At 40.5% G+C, this 24,785-nt stretch overlaps 1 protein-coding gene across 3 annotated transcripts in view; it reads right to left on the bottom strand.

The window, feature by feature from the left end:
- The window catches only part of PHF8 (PHD finger protein 8), a 118,179-nt gene that overhangs the window by 47,756 nt on the left and 45,638 nt on the right, over positions 1-24,785 (bottom strand). The window contains exons 9-18 of one of the 3 annotated variants that reach the window (XM_019710846.3): positions 21,340-21,427; positions 20,872-20,978; positions 19,505-19,596; positions 16,626-16,715; positions 14,440-14,742; positions 13,578-13,681; positions 6,292-6,470; positions 5,294-5,379; positions 3,900-4,000; positions 2,991-3,304 (exon numbers count right to left, since the gene is read on the bottom strand). In XM_019710846.3, coding sequence (XP_019566405.2) covers positions 2,991-3,304; positions 3,900-4,000; positions 5,294-5,379; positions 6,292-6,470; positions 13,578-13,681; positions 14,440-14,742; positions 16,626-16,715; positions 19,505-19,596; positions 20,872-20,978; positions 21,340-21,427 — 1,464 coding nt within the window. Of the gene's footprint in view, positions 1-2,990; positions 3,305-3,866; positions 4,001-5,293; positions 5,380-6,291; positions 6,471-13,577; positions 13,682-14,439; positions 14,743-16,625; positions 16,716-19,504; positions 19,597-20,871; positions 20,979-21,339; positions 21,428-24,785 lie in introns of all 3 variants that reach the window. The other 2 variants (XM_019710845.3, XM_019710847.3) reach the window with 2 other exon arrangements.

The following is a 24,785-nucleotide window of genomic DNA, read 5'->3' on the forward strand; positions in this document are numbered from 1 at the left end:
TAGTAACAAGTGTTGAAGAGGCTGTGGAGAAAAAGGAACCCTCATGCACTGTTGGTGGGAATGCAGACTGGTGCAGCCACTATGGAAGGCAGTGTGGAGGTTCCTCAAAAAATTACGAATAGAATTGCCATATGACCCAGCAATCCCTCTCCTGGGTATCTACCCAAAAAATCTGAAAACATTTATACATAAAGACACGTGTGCTCCAATGTTCACTGCAGCTTTGTTTACAGTGGCCAAGACATGGAAACAACCAAAATGTCCTTCGATAGATGAATGGATAAAGAAGTTGTGGTATATATACACAATGGAATACTATTCGGCGGTAAGAAAAGATGATATAGGAACATTTGTGACAACATGGATGGATCTTGAGAGTATAATGCTGAGCAAAATAAGTCATACAGAAAAAGCAGAGAACCATACGATTTCACTGATATGTGATATATAAACCGAAAACAACAAAAGAACAAGACAAACAAATGAGAAACAAAAACTCATAGACACAGACAATAGTTTAGTGGTTACCAGAGGGTAAGGGGGGTGGGCATGGGAGATGAGGGTAAGGGGGATTAAATATATGGTGATGGAAGGAGAACTGACTCTGGGTGGTGAACACACAGTGGGATTTATAGATGATGTAACACAGAATTGTACACCTGAAATCTATGTAATTTTACTAACAATTGTCACCCCAATAAATTTTAAAAAAAGAAAAAAAAAAGAACTGAAATATAGAACTACCATATAACTCAGCAATTCCACTTCTGAGTATTTATCTGAAGAAATCCAAAACACGAATTTGAAGAGATATATGCACCCTTATATTCATTGCAGCATTATTTACAGTAGGCAAGATCAGTAGACAACTGGATAAAGAAACTGGTACATATATACGATAGAATATTACTCAGCCATAAAAAAATGGAAATTTTACCATTTGCAACAACATGGATGGACCTAAAAGGTATTATGCTAAGTGAAATAAGTCAGACAGAGAAAGACAAATACCGCATGATCTCACTTATATGTGGAATCTAAAGGACAAAATAAGTGAACAAACAAAACAGAAACAGATTCATAGATGCAGGGAACTTGTTGATGGTTGCCAGATGGCAGGGAGGTTGGGGGAGCAGGGTGAACAAGGTGAAGGGATGAAGAAGTACAAGTTGGTAGTTACGAAATAATTATGGGGTATAAAGTACAGCATAGGGAATATAATCAATAATATAATAGCTATGTATAATGCAAGTTTAGTACCAGACTAGTCAGGGGATCACTCTGTAAATTATATAAATATCTCACCACTACAGTGTACACCTGAAACTAAGATAAAATAACACTGAATGTCAACTGTAATTGAAAATGTTTTAAAAGGCGTGGGGCGTGTGTGAAGGTGAATAAAGGGTTCAAATTTCCAGGTATAAATCAAATAGGTCATGGGGATGTAAAGTACAGCATGTGGCATATAGTCAATAATATTGTGATAGCATGGTATGATGTGAGATGGTTGCTGGACTTATCATGGTTATCAGTTCCTTAGGTATATAAATGTTTGGGTTTTTTAAATGTTGAATTAACTATGGTTTGCACCTGAAACTAATATAATATTTTATGTCAGTTATATTTTAATAATAATTAATATAATTTTTTTAAAAAAAATCTTTAAAAAAAAAACCTCAAAAATCATTTCTAGAATGTATTAAAAACACTCCAACAAATGTAGAATATATAAAGAATATCTACAAATCAGTAACAAAACCAAATATCCTAATAGAAAAATGGGTGAAAGATTGAATAGATAATTCAATCCAATAAACATAAAACAAAGTGAGACACCACTTTTTTACAGTTGGACTGGCAAAAATTAAAAAGGCTGACTGAGAGCATCCACTGCTGGTAAGGGTATGGGGAAACGATATTTCTCATACACTGCTCATGCGCTTGCCCTTTTAGAGGGGAATTTGGCACTACTAACATTTATTTTGTATATACCCTTCACCCCAGCAGATCCAGCTACCCTAAAGAAATATTAGGTGGCACATGGGCACAAAGGGTTATTTATGAGAGTTTTCATTACAGCATTGTTAGTGACACTAAAAAATTAGAAACGAACTAAAAGTTAATCAGTAGGGAATGGTTAAACATATGAAGGTATATCTATGCTATAGACTACTACGCAGCAGGCAGATCTCAATGTATTGATGAGGCAGATTTCTAGGAACTGATGTTGAAAGATATCCAAGCAAGCTGTAGAACCACACACACTATAGAAAACTATACCTCTATCTATTTTTCTACATACGGGTGTAAACACACGAAAATGAAAGGTATACATCAAACTGATAACAAAGGTTACCTTTGGGTAATCTTCCTGAGAGGGGGAAGAGTATTAGTCAAAGGGAATTTTTGCTCTCTCTGTCTAGTTCTAATTTTTGGTCAATAGGATTAATTTTTCAAAATAATATTAAAACAAAAGCCCACATTAAAGTCAGCTGTACTATACAAAAAAAGTGCTTTATACACTGTAGTACCCAATAAATCTTAGCTTAAAAAAACGAGCCATCTCTTACATGCAAAAAAACCCATCAGGTCATTATATACCTTTGCAAGGAATGAAATGAATGGCACAGAACACAAATGATACAGGTGATGGAAGTAAAATAGGCAAGAGGGAAAACAGTCACCAGTAGTGAAGGTGGGACAAAGCTAAAAGTGAATGATAACTAATTATAATAGCTACCAATTTTTGAAGGCCACCCATGAGCAAGACACTGCCAGGTGCTCCGTACAAGCATTATCTCTAACTCTTACATCAACCTGTGAGAGATCCCCATTTTACAGATTAAGAAAACAGAGCTCAGAAAAATCAAGTATTCATCCGAAGGCCAAGCCATTGTTCACGGCAGGCTTTCCTGGATTGGGATTAGGATTGACACTGGGGCCAGGGGAGCCCTTCTGGCATGGACCCGAATGCTCAGCTGCCTTACTATACTCTGCATCCTTGAAGCATGCTCCCAAGCTGTCCTGTTCATCCAGACTGGCATTCTCCTCCTCCTCTTCGCTCTCAGTTTTCCAGTATGCTGGCCGCTTGATGGGCCGCTTCCCTGGGGTGCGCTGGGAAGCCGGACTGCCAGACACTGTGCCCAGCCCACTGCTGGAGCTCCCACTGCTTCGGTCCTGCGCCCCGGTCCACCAGGCCTGCAAGCTGGAGGTAGCAGGGGAGGATGACGAGGACTGCAGGTTGGCCATGCACAGCATGCCCTGGATGGCCTCCTGAGTGCTGGGAGAGGCAGGGGCCTCGCTGCAAGAGACAGAAGGGATATGCTGAAGGAGTTTCTCTAGACGTCAGGGGAAATCAGTCATCAGAATAGTCAGGGAGGAGGGGTCAGGGTGGGAGGAAGGAGGAGAGAGCCATCCCAGGTGAAAAACCAGAAACCAAACTAAAGGATTCAAATAGTGTCTGTTTTCATGAAAAGGCCAGTCCATCTTGCCTCAAGTTTCTCCAGACAGCAGACAAGATGGCAAAAAGATGGGCGTTCTCCCTCCCAGTTCATTCATGCTGCACTTTTTCCTTTTTTCAACAAGGTCCAGTTCTCCTTCCATGCCTCTTCCAGCCCCTCTTCCAACTTCCAAAGAACCCAAAACTGATTCCCCCTGATGTCTGTACAGCTTCTCTCTGTCAGATATTAAGTCCTTTAGGACAGATTGTATGTCTACTTTATTCTTTCAGCTCAAATGCCCTGGCTAATTCTTTGTCCCTTTAAATGATTCGATAAATATCTGCTGATTGGCTGACCCAGCCCTTTGGGGTGGGGGGGTGCTGTTTGATCGCCTGGAAAGGGCAGAACAAAGCCATTACTCACGTGAGGGCAGCATAGTCAGGTCCCCCCACCTGCCTGCTGGCCTTGAGCAGATCAAGAATTCCACCAGCTCCACTCCCTTTCCCAAGCTTGCCTTCAACACCTTCTACCATGTCCTCATCTGTTGTGTAGTCCTCCTGTTGGGGAAAGAAGGTATCACCTCAGCTGCCCAGGATTGGTCTGGTAAGGCCCCAAAACAGGGTTGACAGCCTCACTCCTGATACTAATATCCTCTGAGCACCAAGTATATTCCAAATATTATGCAGAATATTCATTCTTTCATCTTATTCTCCACAGCATCTTTGTGAGTTAAGTATTATAACTCCCTCGAATGGCTATCATCAACAAGACAAATAATAACAAATGTTGGAGAGGCTGTGGAGAAAAAGGAACCCTTATCCACTGTTGGTGGGAATGCAGACTGGTGCAGCCGTTATGGAAGGCAGTGTGGAGGTTCCTCAAAAAATTATGAATAGAATTGCCGTATGACCCAGCAATCTCTCTCCTGGGTATCTACCCAAAGAATCTGAAAACATTTAGAGATAAAGACACGTGTGCTGCAATGTTCATTGCAGCTTTGTTTACGGTGGCCAAGACATGGAAACAACCAAAATGTCCTTCGATAGATGAATGGATAAAGAAGTTGTGGTATATATACACAATGGAACACTATTCGGCGGTAAGAAAAGATGATATAGGAACATTTGTGACAACATGGATGGATCTTGAGAATATAATGCTAAGTGAAATAAGTCAGACAGAAAAGGCAGAGAACCATATGATTTTACTGATATGTGGTATATAAAAATGCAAACAACAAAGGAAGAAGACAAACAAATGAAGAAACAAAAACTCATAGATGCAGACAATAGTTTAGTGATTACCAGAGGATAAGGGGGCAGGGAGGTGGTAGATGAGGGTAAGGGGGATCAAATATATGGTGATGGAAGGAGAACTGACTCTGGGTGGTGAACACACAATGTGATAGATAGATGATGTATTACAGAACTGTACACCTGAAACATATGTAACTTGGCAAACAATTGTCAACCCAATAAACTTTAATTAAAAAAATAAATTAATAAAAGTATTATAATTCCCATTTTACAAATAAGGAAACTAAAGCTCAGTGAAGTTAAACAACTGGTATAAGACCACAATTGGATATTTCAAATCAGATACTCTTTCTGCTACATCACACTACCTTTTATTCTACTCTGTATTAAAGGATTTTAAAAATATTTAAACTAAATTATAATCCTCCATTAATATGCTCAGCAGCACTTAGTATGCAATCTTTCACTTAATAAATACCTGAGGAATTGAATGCATAGGATATCTTATTTTCCCCCAACTAGAATGACAATCTGTATTCTGTCTCTATAACCAGAATGAGCAGAAGACTAGACTCAGGAAGGACAGGCTCTTACCTCAATGTCAAATTCAACTTCTCCTGGTTCACGAACTCTGTTGGGGTCAGAGCAAGGCTTTGCACGGGGCAGCTTTCGGGGAAATTCTAGAAAACAATGGAATGCACTTATCATGAAGCTAAGATTAGCATCTGAGCCAAACACTCAGGAGAAAGACAATAAGACTATAATTTTCCTCAAAGTAATGACAACAGACAAACTCATTTAGGGAGCTTAGGAATTAGTTTATAAAAAATCTCTAGAGCAAAGGTTACATGGAGGCCTACAGAGCTGGTAAATCAGAAAGTCAGATGTGGGGGTTGGTAGGGGGCATCAGAGCAGGGTTAGCAGTACTTCTGTGGAGTGGGGGTAGGTGTGGTGACACTGGCAGCCAGGTGTGGGGTGTTGGAGTCTAAGTAGGGTGATGAGGAATCCAGGTACTGAGCCCAAATGGGGTAAAGAGGGCATATGCAGAGGGAGTGGGGTTGGCAGCAGGAGCAGCCTGGCAGGGTATTTGTGCCCAGATGAGTCAAATAGGACATTGAGCATTGAGGGATAAGTGTCAATAGCCCCAAGCTTGGTGTCAGAGCCCTGAGCAGGGCAAGGAGGGTGTCTGTCCAGGCAGAGGCAGCCATACAGCTTGGGAGATTAGAGTCTGGGCAGAATGAGGAGTCGTCCCCACAGCCAACATGCTATGCTGGAGCTCAGTGGAGGGAAGATGGCATCTGTGTGAGGTCAAGGGCTATATGTGACAATGGCCCCAAACAGGTCATGGGTGCTAAATAGAATGAGGAAAACAACTGGGGTGAAGGGAGGCAAGTGTCTGCGGGGGGGGGGAGTTGGAGCTTAATGAGGTGAGGCAGTCATTAGCGTGGGGTCAGGTTGAGAGAACAAAAGCAGAAAAACAGAAAAAAAAACATAGAAAGTCAACAAGCTCAGGCCTGAGGTCTGGAGCCTATCAAGGGGACCAAAAACAAATGTGAAATGAGCAAAGCAGGAAAGAGAAAACAGGTACACACTTGGTCTTATGATCAAGGTCGCCTTTTCCTTTCCCAGTCTCTCGTCAATCTGCAGTTCATCATCTGAATCCAAGCCAAATTCATCCTCCATCACCTGTTCTGCCACCAGCCTAGCCTTGTCTGCCTTCTTCGTGATCTTGGCTCGCCGAGACTTGGATAAGGTCTTTACCCTCTTGGAACTAGAGAGAAAGAGAAGGAGAACATAAAAACAGTCATGCTCAATATTGTTATGGTGGCAATTCTCTCCAAATTCATCTACAAATTAAATGCAATCCCCATCAAAATCCAGTTACCGTTTTTGTAGAAATTAATAAGCTGATACTAAAATGCATATGGGCATACAAAGGACTTAACATGGCCAAAACAATTTTGAAAAAGAACAAAGTTGGAGGACTTACACTATTGCATTGTGAAATTTACTAGAAAGCTACAATAATCAAGGTAGTGTGATATTGGCATAAAGATATCCATAGATATACATCAATGGAACTGTGCTGAAACTCTGGAACTAAATCCTTAAATTTATGGTCAATTGATTTCTGACAAAGGTGCCAAGGCAATTCAGTGGGTAAAGGATGATTTTTTTCAACAAACGGTGCTGAAATAACTGTATATCACATACCAAGAAATGTGGATTATTACCTCACATCATACACACACACAAAAAAAAAAAAACCCTCAAAATTGATCATAGGTCTAAAGGTAAAAGCTAAAACTATAACACTTCTAGAAGAAAATACAGGAAAACATCTTTGTGACCTGGGATTTGGTATAATTCAGAACATCTGTGCTTCAAAAGACACCATTAAGAAAATGAAAAGACAAGCCACAGACTAGGAATAAATATTTGCAAGTCATTTCTCTGGAAAAAGATTTGTATCCAGAATACTTAAATAACTCTCAGAACTCTATAATACTACAAACAAGCCAACTGAAAAAAAAATGAGCAAAATATTTGAATAGACATTTCTATAAAGGTGATGATATACAAATGGCCAATCAATAAGCACCCGAGAAAATGCTCAACATTGTTAGTCATTAGGGAAACGCAAATTAAAACCACTGTACATCCATCAGAATGGCTGTAATCAAAAAGACAATAACAAGTGTTAACCAGTATCTGTAGAAATTCTTTATCGCTGGTGGGAATGTAAAATGGTACAGATACTTTGGAATAAATTTTGGCAGTTTTTTAAAAAGTTAAACAGAGAGTAACCATATGACCCAAATTTCACTTCTAAGTGAGAAATGAAATCATATGTCCACCCAAAAACTTGTATGTCAATGCTCATAGCACCACTATTCATAACTGCCGAAAAGTGGAATCAATCCAAATGAACATCAACTAGTGAAAAGATAAACAAAATGTGGTATATCCATACAATGGAATACTATTCAGCAATAAAAAGAACCAATTAATAATACATACTACCTCATGGATGAATCTCAAAGAAGCCAGACTCAAAAGACCACATATTTTATGACTCCATTTATATGAAATGTCTAGAATAGGCAAATCTATATAAACAGAAAGTAGATAGATTACTGGTTGCTTGGGCCTGGGGAAGGGAACCAGGACTGACTATAAGTAGGTATACGGGATCTTTTTGGGTGATTGAAATGTCCTAAAATTGGATTGTGGTGATGGTCGCACATTCTTTAAATTTATTAAAAGTCATTTACAAGTACACTTAAAACAGGTGAATTGTACGGTATGTAAATTTACCTCAAAAAAGCTGTTAAAAATATATAAAGTATGGGAAAAAACTCAAAAGTAGCTTTTGAGTTTTTACATGGTGTTATACATGGTGAACAATATTAACCAGTACAAACTGCTAAAATAAAACTTATAGTTAAAAGGAAACAAGTTTTTGGTAAATCAGAACACTTGATACATTCAGCAAATAGTAATCTGGTGAACTAGCTTTCAGTGAATTAGTTGTCCTTAAATTGGCCTGTTCTCTACCTCATAGAATTGTTGGGAGGATTAAATGAGCTAATGCAGAGATTTATACATGGCTAGTGCCCAATGGTAGCTAATCTTTAAGTTATTGGGGACTCAGTTTCCAAATTGGTAAAATAGAGATATTAACACTGACCTTTAGGGTTGTTAAGAGAACTAAATAAAGTATATAAATAGCTAAGATAGAATCTGATACAGAGCAGGTGCTCTGGAAATGGTACCTATTTATACCCTGATCTTTTATTAACTTCTAATTACGAAAAATGTCAAACATATACAAAATATAAAAGTATAACAAATTCCTGTGTACCTATCACCCAGTTAAGTTCCAGCAATTATCAACACACAGCCAATCTTGTTTCATCTACACCTCAGTCCCTGTAGAACACTGGATTGTTTTGGAGAAAAGCCCAGATATAAGATCATCTGGTCTGTAAATATTTCTATACCTTGACTCTCTAGGTTCACTTAACAGCTGCCTCTGGCAGCTGCAGGAGGTAATAGAAGCAGCACAGTAAAGACTGGTGGGGAAGGGGAAAATATCTCGTGTCCTCAATAGCCATTACAGGAGGGACGCTTAGGACTCTCAATTTTCTTTTCCCCAGAGCCTAACCACGGGTTCTGGACAAAGGCAATGCTCAACAGTCTCTCTAATCTTATTCTTTAGTAACCAGGTTCTCAAATCCCAAGAACAGCTCTGCTGCTTTCAGAATCTGCCCTACTCTCACACTTCCTTTTCCCTTATTTCCCAGCCCAGTGGACCTACTACTCCCCTCTTTAGGATCTGAAGACAATCTTTTCCTACAAAAAGGCTATTAAGGTATCCTTGTCATTTGTATTCCCACACTGTTCATACTCTGTACTTGGCTCTTGACTGCTCCTGTCTGATGTTCTGAATGTTCAGATGATAACTCTTACTATCTTCTGCCTTCCTACGTGTTTCAGGGCTTCTGATGACCCACTCAGCTTCTGACCATAGCCATGCCATCATCACCACTACCACTATCATCTTTCATCTTCAACTTCAGCATTATATTTACGAGCTACCATTAATTAAGCATTTACTATGTGGCAGGCACTATGATAAGCACTTTACATACATTAGCTCATTTAGTCCGCCAACAACCCCAGGTTAAGCTTTATCTATAGAACAGATATAATGAGGACACTGAGGCACACACAGGTTAATTAACTTACCGTGGTCACACATGAATACATGTCAGAGCTGGGATTCATACTCAGGATTGTCTGATTCCCAAGCCCATGCTGTTTGTTGGGAACAGCTTTTATCTTATGCTTTTAGAAAATGCTTTATTAAAAATTATTTTAAAGGAGAGACAACCAAGATGGCACAGTAGATAAACACTGTGTTTACCTGCTCTCACAACCACATCAAAATTACAACTAATCTACAAAACAACCATTATTGAGAATCACCTAAAATCAAGCTGAACTAAAGCCTCTCAACTAAGGACATGCAGAAGCCACCTCTAGACTGGTAGGAAGGTCAGAGATGCGGAATGGGCTGGTCCCACAACCAAGTGTGACCATTAAAGATCAGGAGGAGTATTTCAGCTATAGGGGTCCCTAGAGGAGCGAGAGATCCCAGCCCCACACCACCCCAGGGTTCCACTGCTGGGGAGAGATGTCCCATAATTTCTGGTTGTGAAAACCAGCAGAGATTGTGACTGAGACTGAGTAAAGCTGCACTCACAGGCGCTCCTCTTAAAGGGACCACGCGTGGACTTAACCCTCCAACGGAATCACTCGCTCTGAGCTCCAGCACTGGGGCAGCAGCTGGAGAGGCCGCAGGGACATGTGGTGGGGAACTGAGTTATCTGGTTTGGGACAGGGGCTGGAGAGGTGGCTTTCTCCTGGATGGGGGAGCTGGTGAAGGCCATTGTTTCTTTTTTGAGCCCTCCCCCTTCCCTGCCTATGGAACACAGGTGGCCGCCACATCTGAGTCTCAGCAGTTCGTCAGCCACACCCTTGCGATTTGAAACCTGACCCCGCCCAACTTTCAGGCACACCAAGGCTTCTTTCAGTGGCTTTTTCGAGCAGACCGCCTGTCTTGGCTCAAGCTGCAGACCTTCCTAGACTCTCAAAGGTTAGCAGAACCCAGACAAGCAGCTTCTGGATTGAGCGTGTCCTGTACCTCTGGCTAAGCAGCCCTAAGCTGGCACTAGCGGCAGCCAGCCTTGGTTCATGGCTTGGCCTCTCAAGGCACTTCCAAGCAAACCACGGGTGGCAGCCATCTGCAGATTTCTTTCTGGCTCCCGCTAGGCAACCCTGGGTGGGGCACGGACTATGGCTGAGGTAGACCTACAGCAGATCCCCTCCAAGGTGGTCCTGGGGCTGGCGCCCCCGGTGGCCAGCTTCAAAACAAGCTGGAGCATCACCCAGCCACCTGCAAGTACAACACACCCAAGGGGTGGATTAGGCTGGCACCAGAGTCCTGCTGAGGCAGATCCTGCTCAGTAGGGTCAGCCCCTACACAACAACTCTTCCACTGTAGTCAAGGCCAGTCCTCACAAGTGAGCCCTAGGGTCAGTCCCTCACATTGAGGTGCAATTATCAACCAAGGCTCAACTATAAGAAGAGGGTACACACAGCCCACACCAGGGACACAACTGGAGCGCGTGGCTCAGGTGACCAGAAAGATTGCGCCACTGAACCCCACAGCACACCTACTACAACTACATAAGGCCATACTATTAAGAACGGAAAATATAGCAGCCCTACCTAATACACAGAAATAAACACAGGGAGGTAGCCAAAATGGGGACACAAAGAAACATGCTCCAAATAAAAGAACACAAGAAAGCTGCAGAAAAAGAACTCAGCAAAACGGAAATAAGTAATCTATCAGACACAGAGTTCCAAACACTGGTTATGAGAATGCTCAATGATCTCAGGAGAACTTCAACAGAGAGACAGAAATCATAAAAATGGAGATAGAAACCATAAAAAAGAAACAATCAGAAATAAAGGATACAAAAGTGGAAACGAAGAATATATTACAGGGAATCAACAGCAGATTAGATGAAGCAGAGGATCCAACCAGAAATGTAGAAGATAAGGTAGCAGAAAACGCCCAACCAGAACAACAAAGAAAAAAGAATCCAAAAAATTGAGGAGAGTTTAAGGGGCCTTCAGGACAATTATCAAGCGTACCAACATTCGCATTATAGGGGTACTAGAGGGAGAAGAGAGAGAGCAAGGAATTGAAAACCTATTTGAAGAAATAATGACAGAAATCTTCCCTAACTTGGTGAAGGAAAATAGACATATAGGCCCAGGAAGAACAGAGAGTCCCAAACAAGATGAACCCAAAGAGGCCAACATCACAACACATCATAATTAAAATGCCAAAGGTTAAAGACAAGAAGAGAATCTTAAAAGCAGCAAGAGAAAAGCAGTTAGTTACCTACAAGGGACCCCCCCCATAAGACTGTCAGCTGATTTCTCATCAGAAACTTTGCAGGCAAGAAGAAAGCGGCAGGAAATATTCCACATGATGAAAAGCAATGACAAACAAACAAGATTGCTCTACCCAGCAAGGCTGTCATTTAGAATTGAAGGACATAAGGAGCTTCCCAGACAAGAACAAGGTGAAGGAGTTCATCACCACCAAACCAGTATTAGAAGGAATCTTAGAGGGACTTCTTTAAGATAGGAGAGGGGTTAAGGATGGGTGAAATGGGAAGGGATTGAGAAGCACAAATTGTTTGTTATACAGTGGTCATGGGGATGTAGGGTACAGCATAAGGAATATAGTCAATAATATTGTAATAACTAGGTGTGGTGCCAGATAGGTACTAGATCTATCAGGGTGATCGATGGGAGTGGGGTTAGGGGCAGAGTGAAAAAGGTGAAGGTATTGAGAAATATGAATTGGTAGTTAATACATATGGGGAATATAATCAACAATGTTGTAAAGATGATGTAAGGTGCCAGATGGGCACTGGACTTATCAGGGGGATCACGTCATAGACTGTGTAGATGCCTGACCAATGCGCTGTACACCTGAATAATAATATTGAATGTCACTATAACTAAACATATAGGTATATATATAGTCACAGGATGTGGAGTACAACACAGGGAAGTTTCTCGATGGTATTGTAACAGCTATATAACATGTCAGAGGGGTAGTAACTTGTGGGGTGGGTTATCATTTTATGAGGGGTTTAAATGTCTACCTATTACGTTGCTTTGTACATCTGAAACTAATAAAAAAAATAAAGAGTCTAAGAAATATAAAAAAATTATTTTAAGAAAAGTAATACATGCTCATTGATTGCATAAAATTCAAATGCTACTGAAGTGAAAATTTCCTCTCCTTCCTCCCCTATCCTACTTTCCAGAGATAATTACTGTTACAAGTTTGGTGTGACAAGTATCAAATATGTAACAAATATATTTATTTGCGTGAACGTGTATAAATATCTCTGGAAGGAGTGGGAGCAAAATTTTTCACTATGCATTCTTTCATACTTTTTGAATTTTAAACTGTAAAAATTAAATTTGAAACCTCTTTTAAAAAGTTAAATTAAAGGGAAAAGTCTGTATGTTGCTTTTCTACACAAGCATACATGTGCATACAAGCAGTTTTTAAACATTAAAATGGAACTATTCCTATATATTATTTTATAAACTGATGTTTTCACTTAAGAATACATCTTGGCCAACAGCCTGATTTTGAACTTGTAGCTTGCAGAACAGTGAGAGAATAAATTTGTGTTTTTTTTTAAAAGAATATATCTTGGATATCTCCCCATGTCAAAAGATGTTAAACTCATTTATTTCAACAGCTGCATGGTGTTCTATTCTATAGATGTACCATAATGTATTGATGAAACACTTATTAATGAACATGTTTCCAATTACTATTCTAAACAATGATGCAGTGAACACCAAACATTTCTCTCTACACACCTGTGCAAATATTTCTGCAAAATAAATTCCTAAAAATTGAATTGCAACAGGTATATTAAAAACTAATGCACTTAACCAGTATGCTATACTACTTCTTATACCTGCCAGTGGTTCTGACACACTGACTTGCTGAAATTTCTAGAACTTATGCAAGATTTTTCTCAGGATGGCCAATTAGATTCCAGACCTCTCGCCCTACCCATCGTCAAACATTACCATGGTTCTCTGAACTAAGCAATGATATCGGATAATATATGGGTATTTTCCCAAGTAGAGTCCCTCCCACACCCGTGTTCCAGTTACAGGTCCCAATCCCATGCCCTGTGTTAGTGGCATGTTGCCACTGACAGTCCCAGTATCTCTGTGCTACTTCTCCCAACCTCACCTGCCATTAGACATGAGTAGGGCCAGCGGGCCCTCATTCCCATCAAGGTCCAAGTCTGGCGAGTCATCATCTGAGTCATTCAAGCAGGTACCAGCAATGTTGAGCTGCAGAAGGAGGAGGCTCAGTTGTCATCGGTCTGGGACTCCCATGTGAATCAGGATGGCCAGTTCCCTCCGGTTTCACTGGCTGAGTTCACTGTCAAAACCACCTGAACCAGGGTCTTCTGCTACACTGTCCCACACCCCCACCCCCAAATGATCATAGAAGGAGACTGAGAATGTATGGCTGGCTCAGGGAGAACCTATCAATCTTATAAAACATGTTCCCGAAAAAGAGTGGGGAGCAGCTTCACATGCCTTTGGACAGCACCACAATCTTGAAGCAAGATGGAGCCCTGGAGGAGGGCTTTTTTCAAGAACCTGTTCAAGACTCCAACTTGACACTCATGAAACATGTTCTCAAATGTCATCCGCACCCCAGCATTTCAAGATTTAGCTCGTATCATGTTTTCTGAGAAGAGCTCCTGACGACTGCCCCTACCCAGACAGAATCATCCCCCCTGTGTCTCAGGGACCCACACACACCCTTTGATTGTGGTATCCACAACACTTCATTGCACTCATTTGTGTTTATGCCTCTCTCTCTCACTAGCCTTCAGCCTCTTGGGGGTTACATCTACAGCACCTATCACAGTGCCCAGCATAGACAAGGTCTCAATAAATGCATGTTAAATGAGTGGGACTGGTAGCCAAACACCAGGGGCCCTAAGGGAGGTGGGAGAACAGGACAGTCTGTTCTTTTGATACCCTGCTCTTCCAAGGGACCCAAAAGGGTTGAGCTGAACCCATGGGCCAGCACCCACCTTTGCTTTCTGGGAAGAGCCTGTCTTCAGTGCCTGGTGATTGTATATGTCCATGAGATTATAGCTCAATTGGCCAGCAGGCCCCAAGGCTGAGCTCTCCTTGCCCTTTCGCTCTGCCTTCTTGAAGAATTCCTTGGACTTCAGGCCTTTCTTCTTTGAACCACTTTTGGAGGGCAGTGACAGCCTGGACATGGATACTGAAGTGGAATGGGCTGGCCTGGTTAAGGGAATGGAGCCAGATGGGAAGATCCTCTGCAGCCCAAAGATATTGCTCGTCTTCCCAACGTTCTGTTGGAAGATATCCTACAAGAGTGTTAGCACATGAGGGGGTTAGAGCTTTACTCAAGGGTTCTCTCTTTGCTTTGCTAAGAGCAGAGGTCTGTTTATGGCACTGGTGGTACTGCCATGGAAGTGGCTTACAGATGCTCCACATATGCACACCCTAGTTTTTGCACAATGAGTCATCAAGAATTTACCGGGTGGCATTTCTTTACCCAGCCACTGACGAGTAAGAAGACGAGCAGAGGAAAAGCCCAGCTTACTGTCAAAACTGGAGAGAAAAGACTCCAGGAACAGTTGACATGAGACAGAAAATAATTCAGTACTAAACTGTGTGGTTCCAACTCTAAGGACTGCAGGATTTGAGAGAAGGACAGAGGTTCTAGTCCTAATTCTGCTACTAGCTACTTCTGTGGCCTCAGGGAAGTGATCTGACACTCTCCAGCTCTGTTTGCTCAGTTGTAAAATTGCAAGATTAGACTGGAAAGGTGGTTTTCAAAGATGCTCTGCGGCTCCTTTGAGCTTCTTGGGAGGAGTACTGGGGACTGGAGGGAGGTGGAAGGCAAACAAGAGGAACAAGTGGAACTCTAAGCCTCTTGCCTTCATCTTATTCATAGTAGCTATACTTTGATTGGTTGTCTGTATATACTGGACTTCCATGTAAAATCTCATTTGAAAGAAAGGATTCTATTTCTTTAAAATATTTGAAAGCCAGGTATTTGACCAGGTATGATCCATCTCTAAGTCCTCTTCCAACCAGCCCAAAGTTCTGTGTATACAAAATTGGTTTAAGTGGGGAGAGCTAGAAAAGGGATAGACCTTTTAACTACCTGAAGAATTCTGACAGATGGGAGTGGAGGAAAATGAGGCAGGAGGTGGACAATGTAAGCTGTGCTGTAGGCAGTGAAACATGCCGCCAGCAGTGAGGCTAGAAGCCCAACTTCCCAGTAGCTCATTCTGACCACGCTTCAACACGGATTTAGTGCTTATATCCTGAATGCCAGCCAAATCGAACGTTACAGCTTCTGAGCTAAAGGAAAGTTTAAACTTCCTCAAGTCCAGTTCTCCTCTGGTGCCTCTGCTACTTCACCAGCCCACAGTGAGTTCTGTCTTTGCTGCAAAATCTATTAGTAACAATGGCTCTCATTTATCAAGCACTTACTCTGCCAGGCACTGTGCTAGGGGCTCTATATATATATTAGCTCTTGATCCTAACAAAACTCTCAAAATGTGGAGTGATCCCCACTTTACAGATAAGGATACTGAGGCTCTGAAAGGCTTGCAAGTGACAGAGCAGGAACTAGAACCCAAGTTTCTCTGAGTCTCTTACCACTACACCTTACTGCCTCGCGGTATATGCCACCTGTTGAAACATGGCTTTGTATTCATCTTCAACCCGAGGAGAACTGTCACTTTGTAGAATGCAGAGACTGAGTCAAAGTATTAGTAACAACAACTACTATGACCTCCACCATCCACCACCACCATGACCCACCGTCAGAATTCATTGAGCACCTACTGTGTGCAAAGCACTATACTTAATGCTCAACCTGTATTACCTTATTTAATTCTTTTAACACTCCCTGACTAGGTATACTTATCCCCCCTTCAGAGATGAGGAAACCGAGGCTCAGACAGGTTCACTTGGCTCAGGGTCCTCTACTAGACTGTGAGTTCTTTGTGGGAAGGCATTGTATTGTGCATCCAAAGCACTTAGCCCAATGTATGGCATACCAAGGCACATAATATAATTATTTGAATGAATGAATAAATGAATCAATGAATAGGGTGCTTGGTGGGGTCTTCCCAACTCTTCCCCTCAGCTCTTATGACAACTACAGAAGCCTGACCTTCCACTTGAGCCTTGAGCCCTTCCCAAACGCCTCCCCTGCTCCCATGCTTCTTACTTCCACCAGGCGGATCTCCCTAGCCAGATCTTTAATGAGCTGTACAGTCCGCACTGTCTCCGGGATCTCATCCTCGTGGTCTGGCAGAGCCTGTCAAACAAAAGGCATGAGGAATAGACCCACATATAAAGGTACCAAGGCAATTCAATGGAGAAAGGGTAGTCTCTTTAACAAACAGCACTGGACTGATTAGATATCCATAAGCAAGAAAAGGAACCTCAATACATATTTTGCACCATACATGCAGACACACACAGACACACACACACTCAAAATGGACCACAGAACTAAATGTCAAATCTAAAATTATAAACCAATTAGAAGAAACCAGAGGAGAAAACCTTTGTGACCTTGAGTTAGGCAAAGATTTCTTAGGACACAAAAAGCATGAACCATAATAGGAAAAATAAAAACTATAAATTGGACTTAATAAAAAAGAAAAACCTTCTCTTAGAAAAGCACTGCTAAGGCACACTGTAGACTCAGAGAAAACATTTGCAAAACATATATCTGATAAAGGATGGTGTCAAGAGGTGCGAGGAACTCAGCTGAGAGCTTGGACCATACCCCTCAAAAGATCCCTAGGGATATCCCAGCCTCTCCATGTCTGAGGACAGGACTCAGCTGAGCGGCTACAGGCCTACAGCTAACTTGACACCAACCCAGGGAGAAACCTGTTGGTTGTCCTCTTCTAATCTGTTAGCAATCTTTTTGAGTCCTCAAGATTTACATGTTTATGTAGACAAATCTCTCAAGCTTTTCCTTTGTGATTTCTTCCATCAATTTTCACTTCACTTCTGTATCCAGAGGATAAAACTTCCTCAGCGTTTACTTCTTGTTTCTCATGGTTTGATTATTTTTTCCTTTACCTCTTCTAACCTATCTGGAATCTATTTTGGTGGCTGGGCAGAGGTGGGGCCTAGAACCCATGTGACCCAGCTGGATAAACTTAACAGCTCCCTCCTCCCAGCCCAGGGGCTCTGGAAGGGTGAGGGGAAAAAGTGTCTCCCATGGAAGTCGTCTGCACTTCATAAAAGACTTCTTTCATAAATGTGGGCTCCTCATATCTGTGTCCTACTCTCCTCCAGCTCTCTTTTGCCACACTGTTTGGGTCTATCCCTTGGTCTCTGGAGCCATCCTGGCCCAGGGCATGAGCGCTTATGACCCACCCTCTTCCTCCCCTTTTAGTATTCTGGGACAGAGTCACTTCATGGGGATGTCAGAGATAAATCTCAAGGTAGTCACACCTGAGGGATGTAAAGAAACAGAATCTCAGGCTAAAGTCCAAGTGTAGATGAGTCTACGGAACAAAGCACAAAATATGAAGTTCAAGGATATCTGAGGGGATGATTGGCAATAGGAAATGGAGAGTTTGCACAAGTCAAGCCTGCAGTGGCTGAAAGGTTTCCTTAACCTTTTTCACTGCATTAATTGATTTCAAGTTTGTTCTCCAAAATGTGTCAAAAATCCACAGAAAATAATTACAGTATTTATGTTTTTAAGTAAATACAGTTAAGGTGCTACATTTTATTAAAATAAATGATTACTTTAAAGTATAAAAATTTCCTATTGCTATTCATTCTTGAAAAACACAAAAATACAGAAAAATGTATATCTGCTTTCCTAAACTTCCTTTCTGGAACACTGAGCTTGTAGGGTGAAGTCGAATGCTGCAGTCAGTGGCATGGAAATATTATATTCGACTATAGACAAACGTCACAGCGAAAATGTTAAGCCACTGTATGCAGGGGAAGGAGTCTAGAAAGACTATTAGCAGCATAAAATAATATATTGATATTTCTTCTTCTATTTTTTGTATTTGTTAAAATTGGTTTTTAATAAAAATTCAACATTTTGAGTAGGTAATCCATTCACATAGTTCAAAAATCAAACAACATAAAAAGATGTATACTGAAAAGCTTCAATATATATCTGTCCCGTCCCTGCCATCAGCCCCATTAGGCCATCCCCATATGTAACCACTTTTATTAGTTTCTTCTGCATCCCTTCAGATTGTGTCTTCAGGCAAATAAAAGCACATATAAATATAATTCTTGTTTTCCCCATTTTTACACATAAGGTAGGATACTATACACACAGTTCTACACCTATACTTAAATTCTGTAGATCTTTCCAAGTCAGTACATGGACAGCTTTCTTAATATCTTTTATAGCTGTTTAGCATTCAACTGGATAGATGGATATTGACATATTTTTAAAAAGCCATTTTGGCAGTATGCATCAAGAGTCTTACAGTTTTTCATATTCTTTGATCCAGTAATTGCTCTTCTAGGATTCTATCCTGAAGAAACAATTAAGAGATAAGGACAAAGATTGATGCAAACAGTCACTGCTTGATTTTCTATAACTACTTCCAAATAAATAAATAAAAAGGAAGCAGCAATAAACAAGTGGTTAGGTAAGGATGGCACATCCCTGCAAAAGAATATCATGTAACTATTAAATGTTTATGGAGAACTTTGGTGACACAGAAAAATTAAGATAAACTAACCAATTCAGATACAAAATTGTATGTACAGGGTGACAGCAATTATGTTTTTTAAATACATATAAGAAAGACCAGAAGAAAATATACCCAAATGTTAATGTTAATTCCCTGAGTGTTAAAATTACAGGTTATGTTTTTCCTTCTTTATACTCTTCTGTATTTTTCTAATTATCTGGAGTAAGCATGTATTACTTTTTATAATCGGAAAAATTTGAAAACGCAATTCAAGTAGTCCTAGCCCAGTCCTCCACTCTAATGCCAGGAACCCACAAGCCTCCCTGCCCTCTTCTGCCTCCCCAAAGCATCTACCCAAAGCCAGTCCCGATGGAGGGTAAAACTCTAGAGGAGGTAGGGAAATAAGTATATTTACTTCTTTCTTTGTCCAGGCTCTAAAGGCCAAGTTCAGGGCTTTGCCACCATGAACCAGATAGGAGGCAGGGTGTCTCCTGTTCTCTCGCAAACCTAAAGGGTGAAAGAGGAAGGCAGAGTGTCAACAAAGCCATACAGGTAAGTGAAGGACTTGTTCCTTTTTTCAGGCAACCAGAGAAAATGCTCAAGGTTCTAAACACAACTCCTGATCTCAGTTCTTATAATAGTGTGCATTTAACGAGTACCTACTATGTGCTAGGCATCTGACATCTACTATCTCATTTAATCCTTATACCCCACCCTGTAAGCCAGGTATCATTATCTTCATTTTATAGTTCAAGAAACTGAGGCTCAGAGAGGCAAAGAGACTTAACCAAGGGTACACACCTTGTAAAGTGCCAAAGTCACGACTAAAATCATGTCTATTTGAATCCAAGGTCTGTGCAATTCCCGCCACACTACTCTTCCTCTTGGGTTTCAAAGCGCAACAGGAAGCCCATGATTGCCATTTGCACAGATGTGAGTGGCCATTAATGCCCTTGTTCTAAGTTACTCCAGGAGGAGGGTATGACGAGCAACCAGATTTAGGCTCAATAAAGAATTTTTTACTGAACTGGTAATAAGGAGTAGTCATCCACCCTCTGATCGAACACTTAAGTGACAGTCTGTCTAGGTGGCAGAATATGGGCTTGAGGCATTGGGGAGGAGACTGTACTCACTGGCCTCTGAGATTCTTTGTAACTCTGAGATATTGATTCCTTCTGGCCAAGTCACCTTGAAGAATCTCATGTCTGAGCAAAGGAGCCACTCTATTTAGAGCAGACCAGGAAAGAGGAAACCCTGAAGGTTGGCTTCCACCTGGGCTGGTGCCCAGAACCAACACAGCAATGCCAGGATGGTCAGGACTGGGCCTTGTCCCTATGGGAAGCACATCCAGGAAACTCTGAGACTATTCACACTGACTTTCTGACTTTACTTGGTAAGGAAATAGGGATAATTTCACTGTGGTTCAATTTTTTCAGCATCTTTGCTAAATAAAAATGTTAAAAATCTATGCTCTACCCTACATTATACTTAGTAAAAAAGCCAATCACAAAAGATCACATACTATATGATTTCAGTTTTATAGCACTCTTGAAATGACAAAATTATAGAGATGGAAAAACAGATCAGTGGTTTCCAGAAGTTATGGGTAGTGCAGGGGGAGAGAGTGGGTAAGATTTTATGTGGGTAGCACTGGGGACATACCGTAGATCTCTGTGGTGAGGGAGTGTGTCTTGATCGAGGTGATGGTTACGTGCACACACATGCACGCACACATACTCAGCGGACCAAGGGGAAAGGGACAGTTGGCAGAGGGCTTCATACCTCGAAAGATGTCCAGGATGTGCTTTCCCACATACCAACAGATGGTCTCAAAGTTGGGGAACTTGAAGAGGTCTGCTGTGCTCAGCCGCTTTTCAATCTCATAGGCTCTAGAGGAAGTAGGCACAACAATAATGACGATCACAAGGCTCCTGTTTACTGAGCACCTACTATGTATCAGGTATCTGGATGCTTTATATCCATTATCTCTAATCCTCACAATTACCCTGTAAGACCCTACTTTATGGGTTAGGAAACCTGGGCTTAAAGATTATGTGACTTGTCCAAAGTCACATAACTACTAAGTGAGGAAGAGGTATTCACCCTCAGATTGAATATCATCAGGAACCAGTATCAGTCACTTTCTGATCATCTTGCCTCCTGTGCTGCACTCCTCACTATACAGGAGAACCCAAGGACTCTAGCAGAGGGGAATGGCCAACTTGGGATCACCACAGCCTCAGGACTCACTTGAGCTGCATTTCGATGTTAAGGCTGTGTAAGAAGTTCCCTCCAAAGGCAAGGCAGTCCACGGGGGTCAGCACAGCATGGATCCATCCTGCAGTGTAACAAAGCAAAATCAGAGCTGGAAGAGGCCCTTTCTTCCTCTGGACATCTCCGCTGCCCACTCAGCTCAAACACAAGACCTTAGAGCATCCAGGCTGGCAGTGACTCAGAACAGTCTAACTTCCTCTAATTCAGAACATTCTAGGTCTCTCCATTCTCCTAATACCCACCCTGGCCAAGTCTGCCATCATTATAACCCTGAACTGGACCAACCTAAGAGGTCGATAAACTCCTACCTCCCTCTTCTCTACTTCAAAATATCTTTGTTGCCTCAACCATCCTCTCTCTTATTTCTAAGAAGGGCATCATCTCCTTGCCATGACTACCCCTTTTAACTCTACCCAAGATAAAACAAAGAGTTTATGTGTTAGGCAGATCTGGATTTAAATTCTGTCATATTATAGCTAAATATCCACTTCACAGGTTGGTTATAAAGCATGCACTTAAGTTGGAACTCTATTCACCTTGCCCTTAATCCTACACTGCCTTCTGGGACCTTCTGATTTTTCTTCTGAAATCTCTGTCATAGTCACCTTCTCCATCCATCCATCCTACCAATGCTTTGATCAGACCCCTCATTATCTCTCACGGAGGCTGCTTACAACAGCCTCCAAACTGGTTCCCCTACACCAGTGGTTTGGAAAGTGTGGCTCAGAGAATCCTGGGGGTCCCTGAGACTCTTCCAGAGCATATCTGAAGTCAAAACTATGCTTATAATAATACTAAGATGTTATTTTTGTCTTTTTCACCCTCATTCTCTCACAGGTGTACAGTAGAATTTTCCAGAGGGTACATGACATGATATCACAACCTGCAGAAGTAGATTTGAGGATCCAGTTGTTTTCTATTAACCCACAAATTAAAAGATTTGCAAAAATGTAAATGTCAATCTTCTCACTAAATGTTTTTAAATGTTTTTTGATTTGAAAATAGGTTTTCTTAAAAAAAATTGTTACTTACACTAATATGCAATGAGTTTATTAAGGTTATTTTTCAATTGATTAATAAACATTTTTAGATTTTGTTTTAATTTACAATATGGTAAACATTACTAAATATAAACCAGAAAAAAACAAAAGCTCTTTTGGGCCCTCAATAATATTTAAGAGTACAAAGGGGTCTTAAGTCCAAAGTTTTTGTTTACAAACCATGCTCAACGGCAATCTCGACTTCTAAAATCTATCTTCCACATCCCACCACAAAAGTAATATATCTAAAATACAAATCTACCCATATCAGCCCCTGCTCGCAACTCTTCAATGAAATGTCCATCTACAGGAGAATGGATAAATTGCTGTACACTCATACAATGAAATACTGGAAAACAAGTAAAATGAATGAACTGCAGCTACATGTATTAACATGAATCTCACAATCGTAATGTTCATAGAAAAAACCAAGTTGAGAATAATACATCTCTAATATGATGATTCCATTTATATAACATTCAAAAATATGTAAAATAAATGCATAATAAGGCATGCCATGTAATAAAGGGATAGAAATGCATGAAAATGATAATCACCAACTTCAGGACAATGGCTAGCTCTGAGAGGGAAAAATGGGAATGTAAATGGGAATAATGGCTAAAGATATAAACCTACACATTCAATAACTTCAGTGAACATGTACAGTATAAAACCAAAGAAATCCATGCAACGACACTGTTAAAAACTAAAGGAAAAATACTGAAAGTAGCAAAACATGACACATACAGAAAAAAAACACACCAATTTGAATGACAGTTGAAATCTCATCAGAAATCATGGAGACCAGAAGGAAGCAGTACAACATTTTTCAAGTACTACAAGGAAAGAACTATTGAGGCAGAATTCTATATCCAGCAAAAATGTCCTTCAGGAATGAAAGGGAAATCAAGACATTTACAGATAGAGGAAAACTAAGAGAATCTGTTGCCAGCAGACCTACCCTGAAACTGTAAACAGAGAGGAAATGATAAAAGAAGGAATCTTGGAATACTAGGTGGGAAGAAGAAAGAGTAAAAATACAGGTAAATACAACAGACTTTCCTTCTCTTGGGTATTCTAAATTATGTTTGACATTTGAAACAAAAAAATTAAAACACTATGTGACATGGTTCTCAAAGTGCAAAGGAAATATTTAAGACAAATACATTATAAATGGGAAGGGTAAAGGCACATGAACAGAGGTAAGATTTCAACACTTCCCTCAAACTGGTAAAACGTCAATTAAAATGTCAATACCTGTAGACTGTGATAAAGATATAGACATGTAAAATAAAACTAGAGTAACCACAAAAACCTATATAAAAACTGAAGCTAAAAAATCATATAGAAATCCAAGGAGCCCACAATAGCCATAACAATCTTGAAAAAGAAAAACAAAGTCGGAGGGCCAACACATTCTGATTTCCAAACTTACTACAAAGGTACAATAATTAAGACAGTATGATACTATCATAAGGGTAGATATATAGAAAAATAGAGTAGAATTTAAAGTGCAGAAATCAACCAATACATCTACGGTCTTCTGATTTCTAACAAAGGTGTCAAGATAATTCAATAGGAAAAGAATAATCTTTTCAAGTGGTTCTGGGACAACTGGACATCTACATGCCAAAGAATGAAACTGGACCTTTACCTCACACCATGTACAAAAATTAATTTGACACAGATGAAAGACCTAAATGTAAGAACTAAAACTATAAAACTCTTAGAAGAAAACACAAGTATAAATCTTCCCAACTTTGAATTAGGCAATGGTCTCTTAGATATGACACCAAAAGCACCAGCAAACAAACAAAAAATAGATATATTGGACTTTGTGCGTCACAGGACACTATCAAGAGAGTGAAAATACAACTCTCAGAATGAGAGAAAATATTTGCAAATAATATGTCTGCTAAAGGTCTAATATCCAAAACATATAAAGAATTCTTACAATTCACAATACAAAAACAAATTACCAAATTAAAGAATGGGCAAAGGTTTAAAACAGACATTTCAAAAAGAAAAAAAGATGCAAATGTCCAATAAGCACATGGAAAGATGCTAAACATCAATAGTCATTAGGGAAACACAAATTAAAATCTCAATGATATACCACTTCACATCCGCTAGGATGGCTATAATTACAAACACACAAAAGAACAAGTGTTGGGGAAAATATGGAAATATTGAGACCCTCATAAATCGCTGGTGGGAATGCAAAATGATGCAGCTGCTTTAGAAAGCAGTTTGGCAGTTCCTCAAGAAGTTAAACAGAGTTATACGACTCAGCAAATTCTCTCCTAGGTATATACCCAAGAGAACTGAAAATATATGTTAACATAATAACTGGTACATAAATGTTCATAGCAGCATTACTAA

This window comes from Rhinolophus sinicus, chromosome 18, assembly GCF_057876585.1.
Source record: "Rhinolophus sinicus isolate RSI-liver-muscle chromosome 18, RSI-T2T, whole genome shotgun sequence".
In the NCBI taxonomy this organism is placed as follows: domain Eukaryota; kingdom Metazoa; phylum Chordata; class Mammalia; order Chiroptera; family Rhinolophidae; genus Rhinolophus; species Rhinolophus sinicus.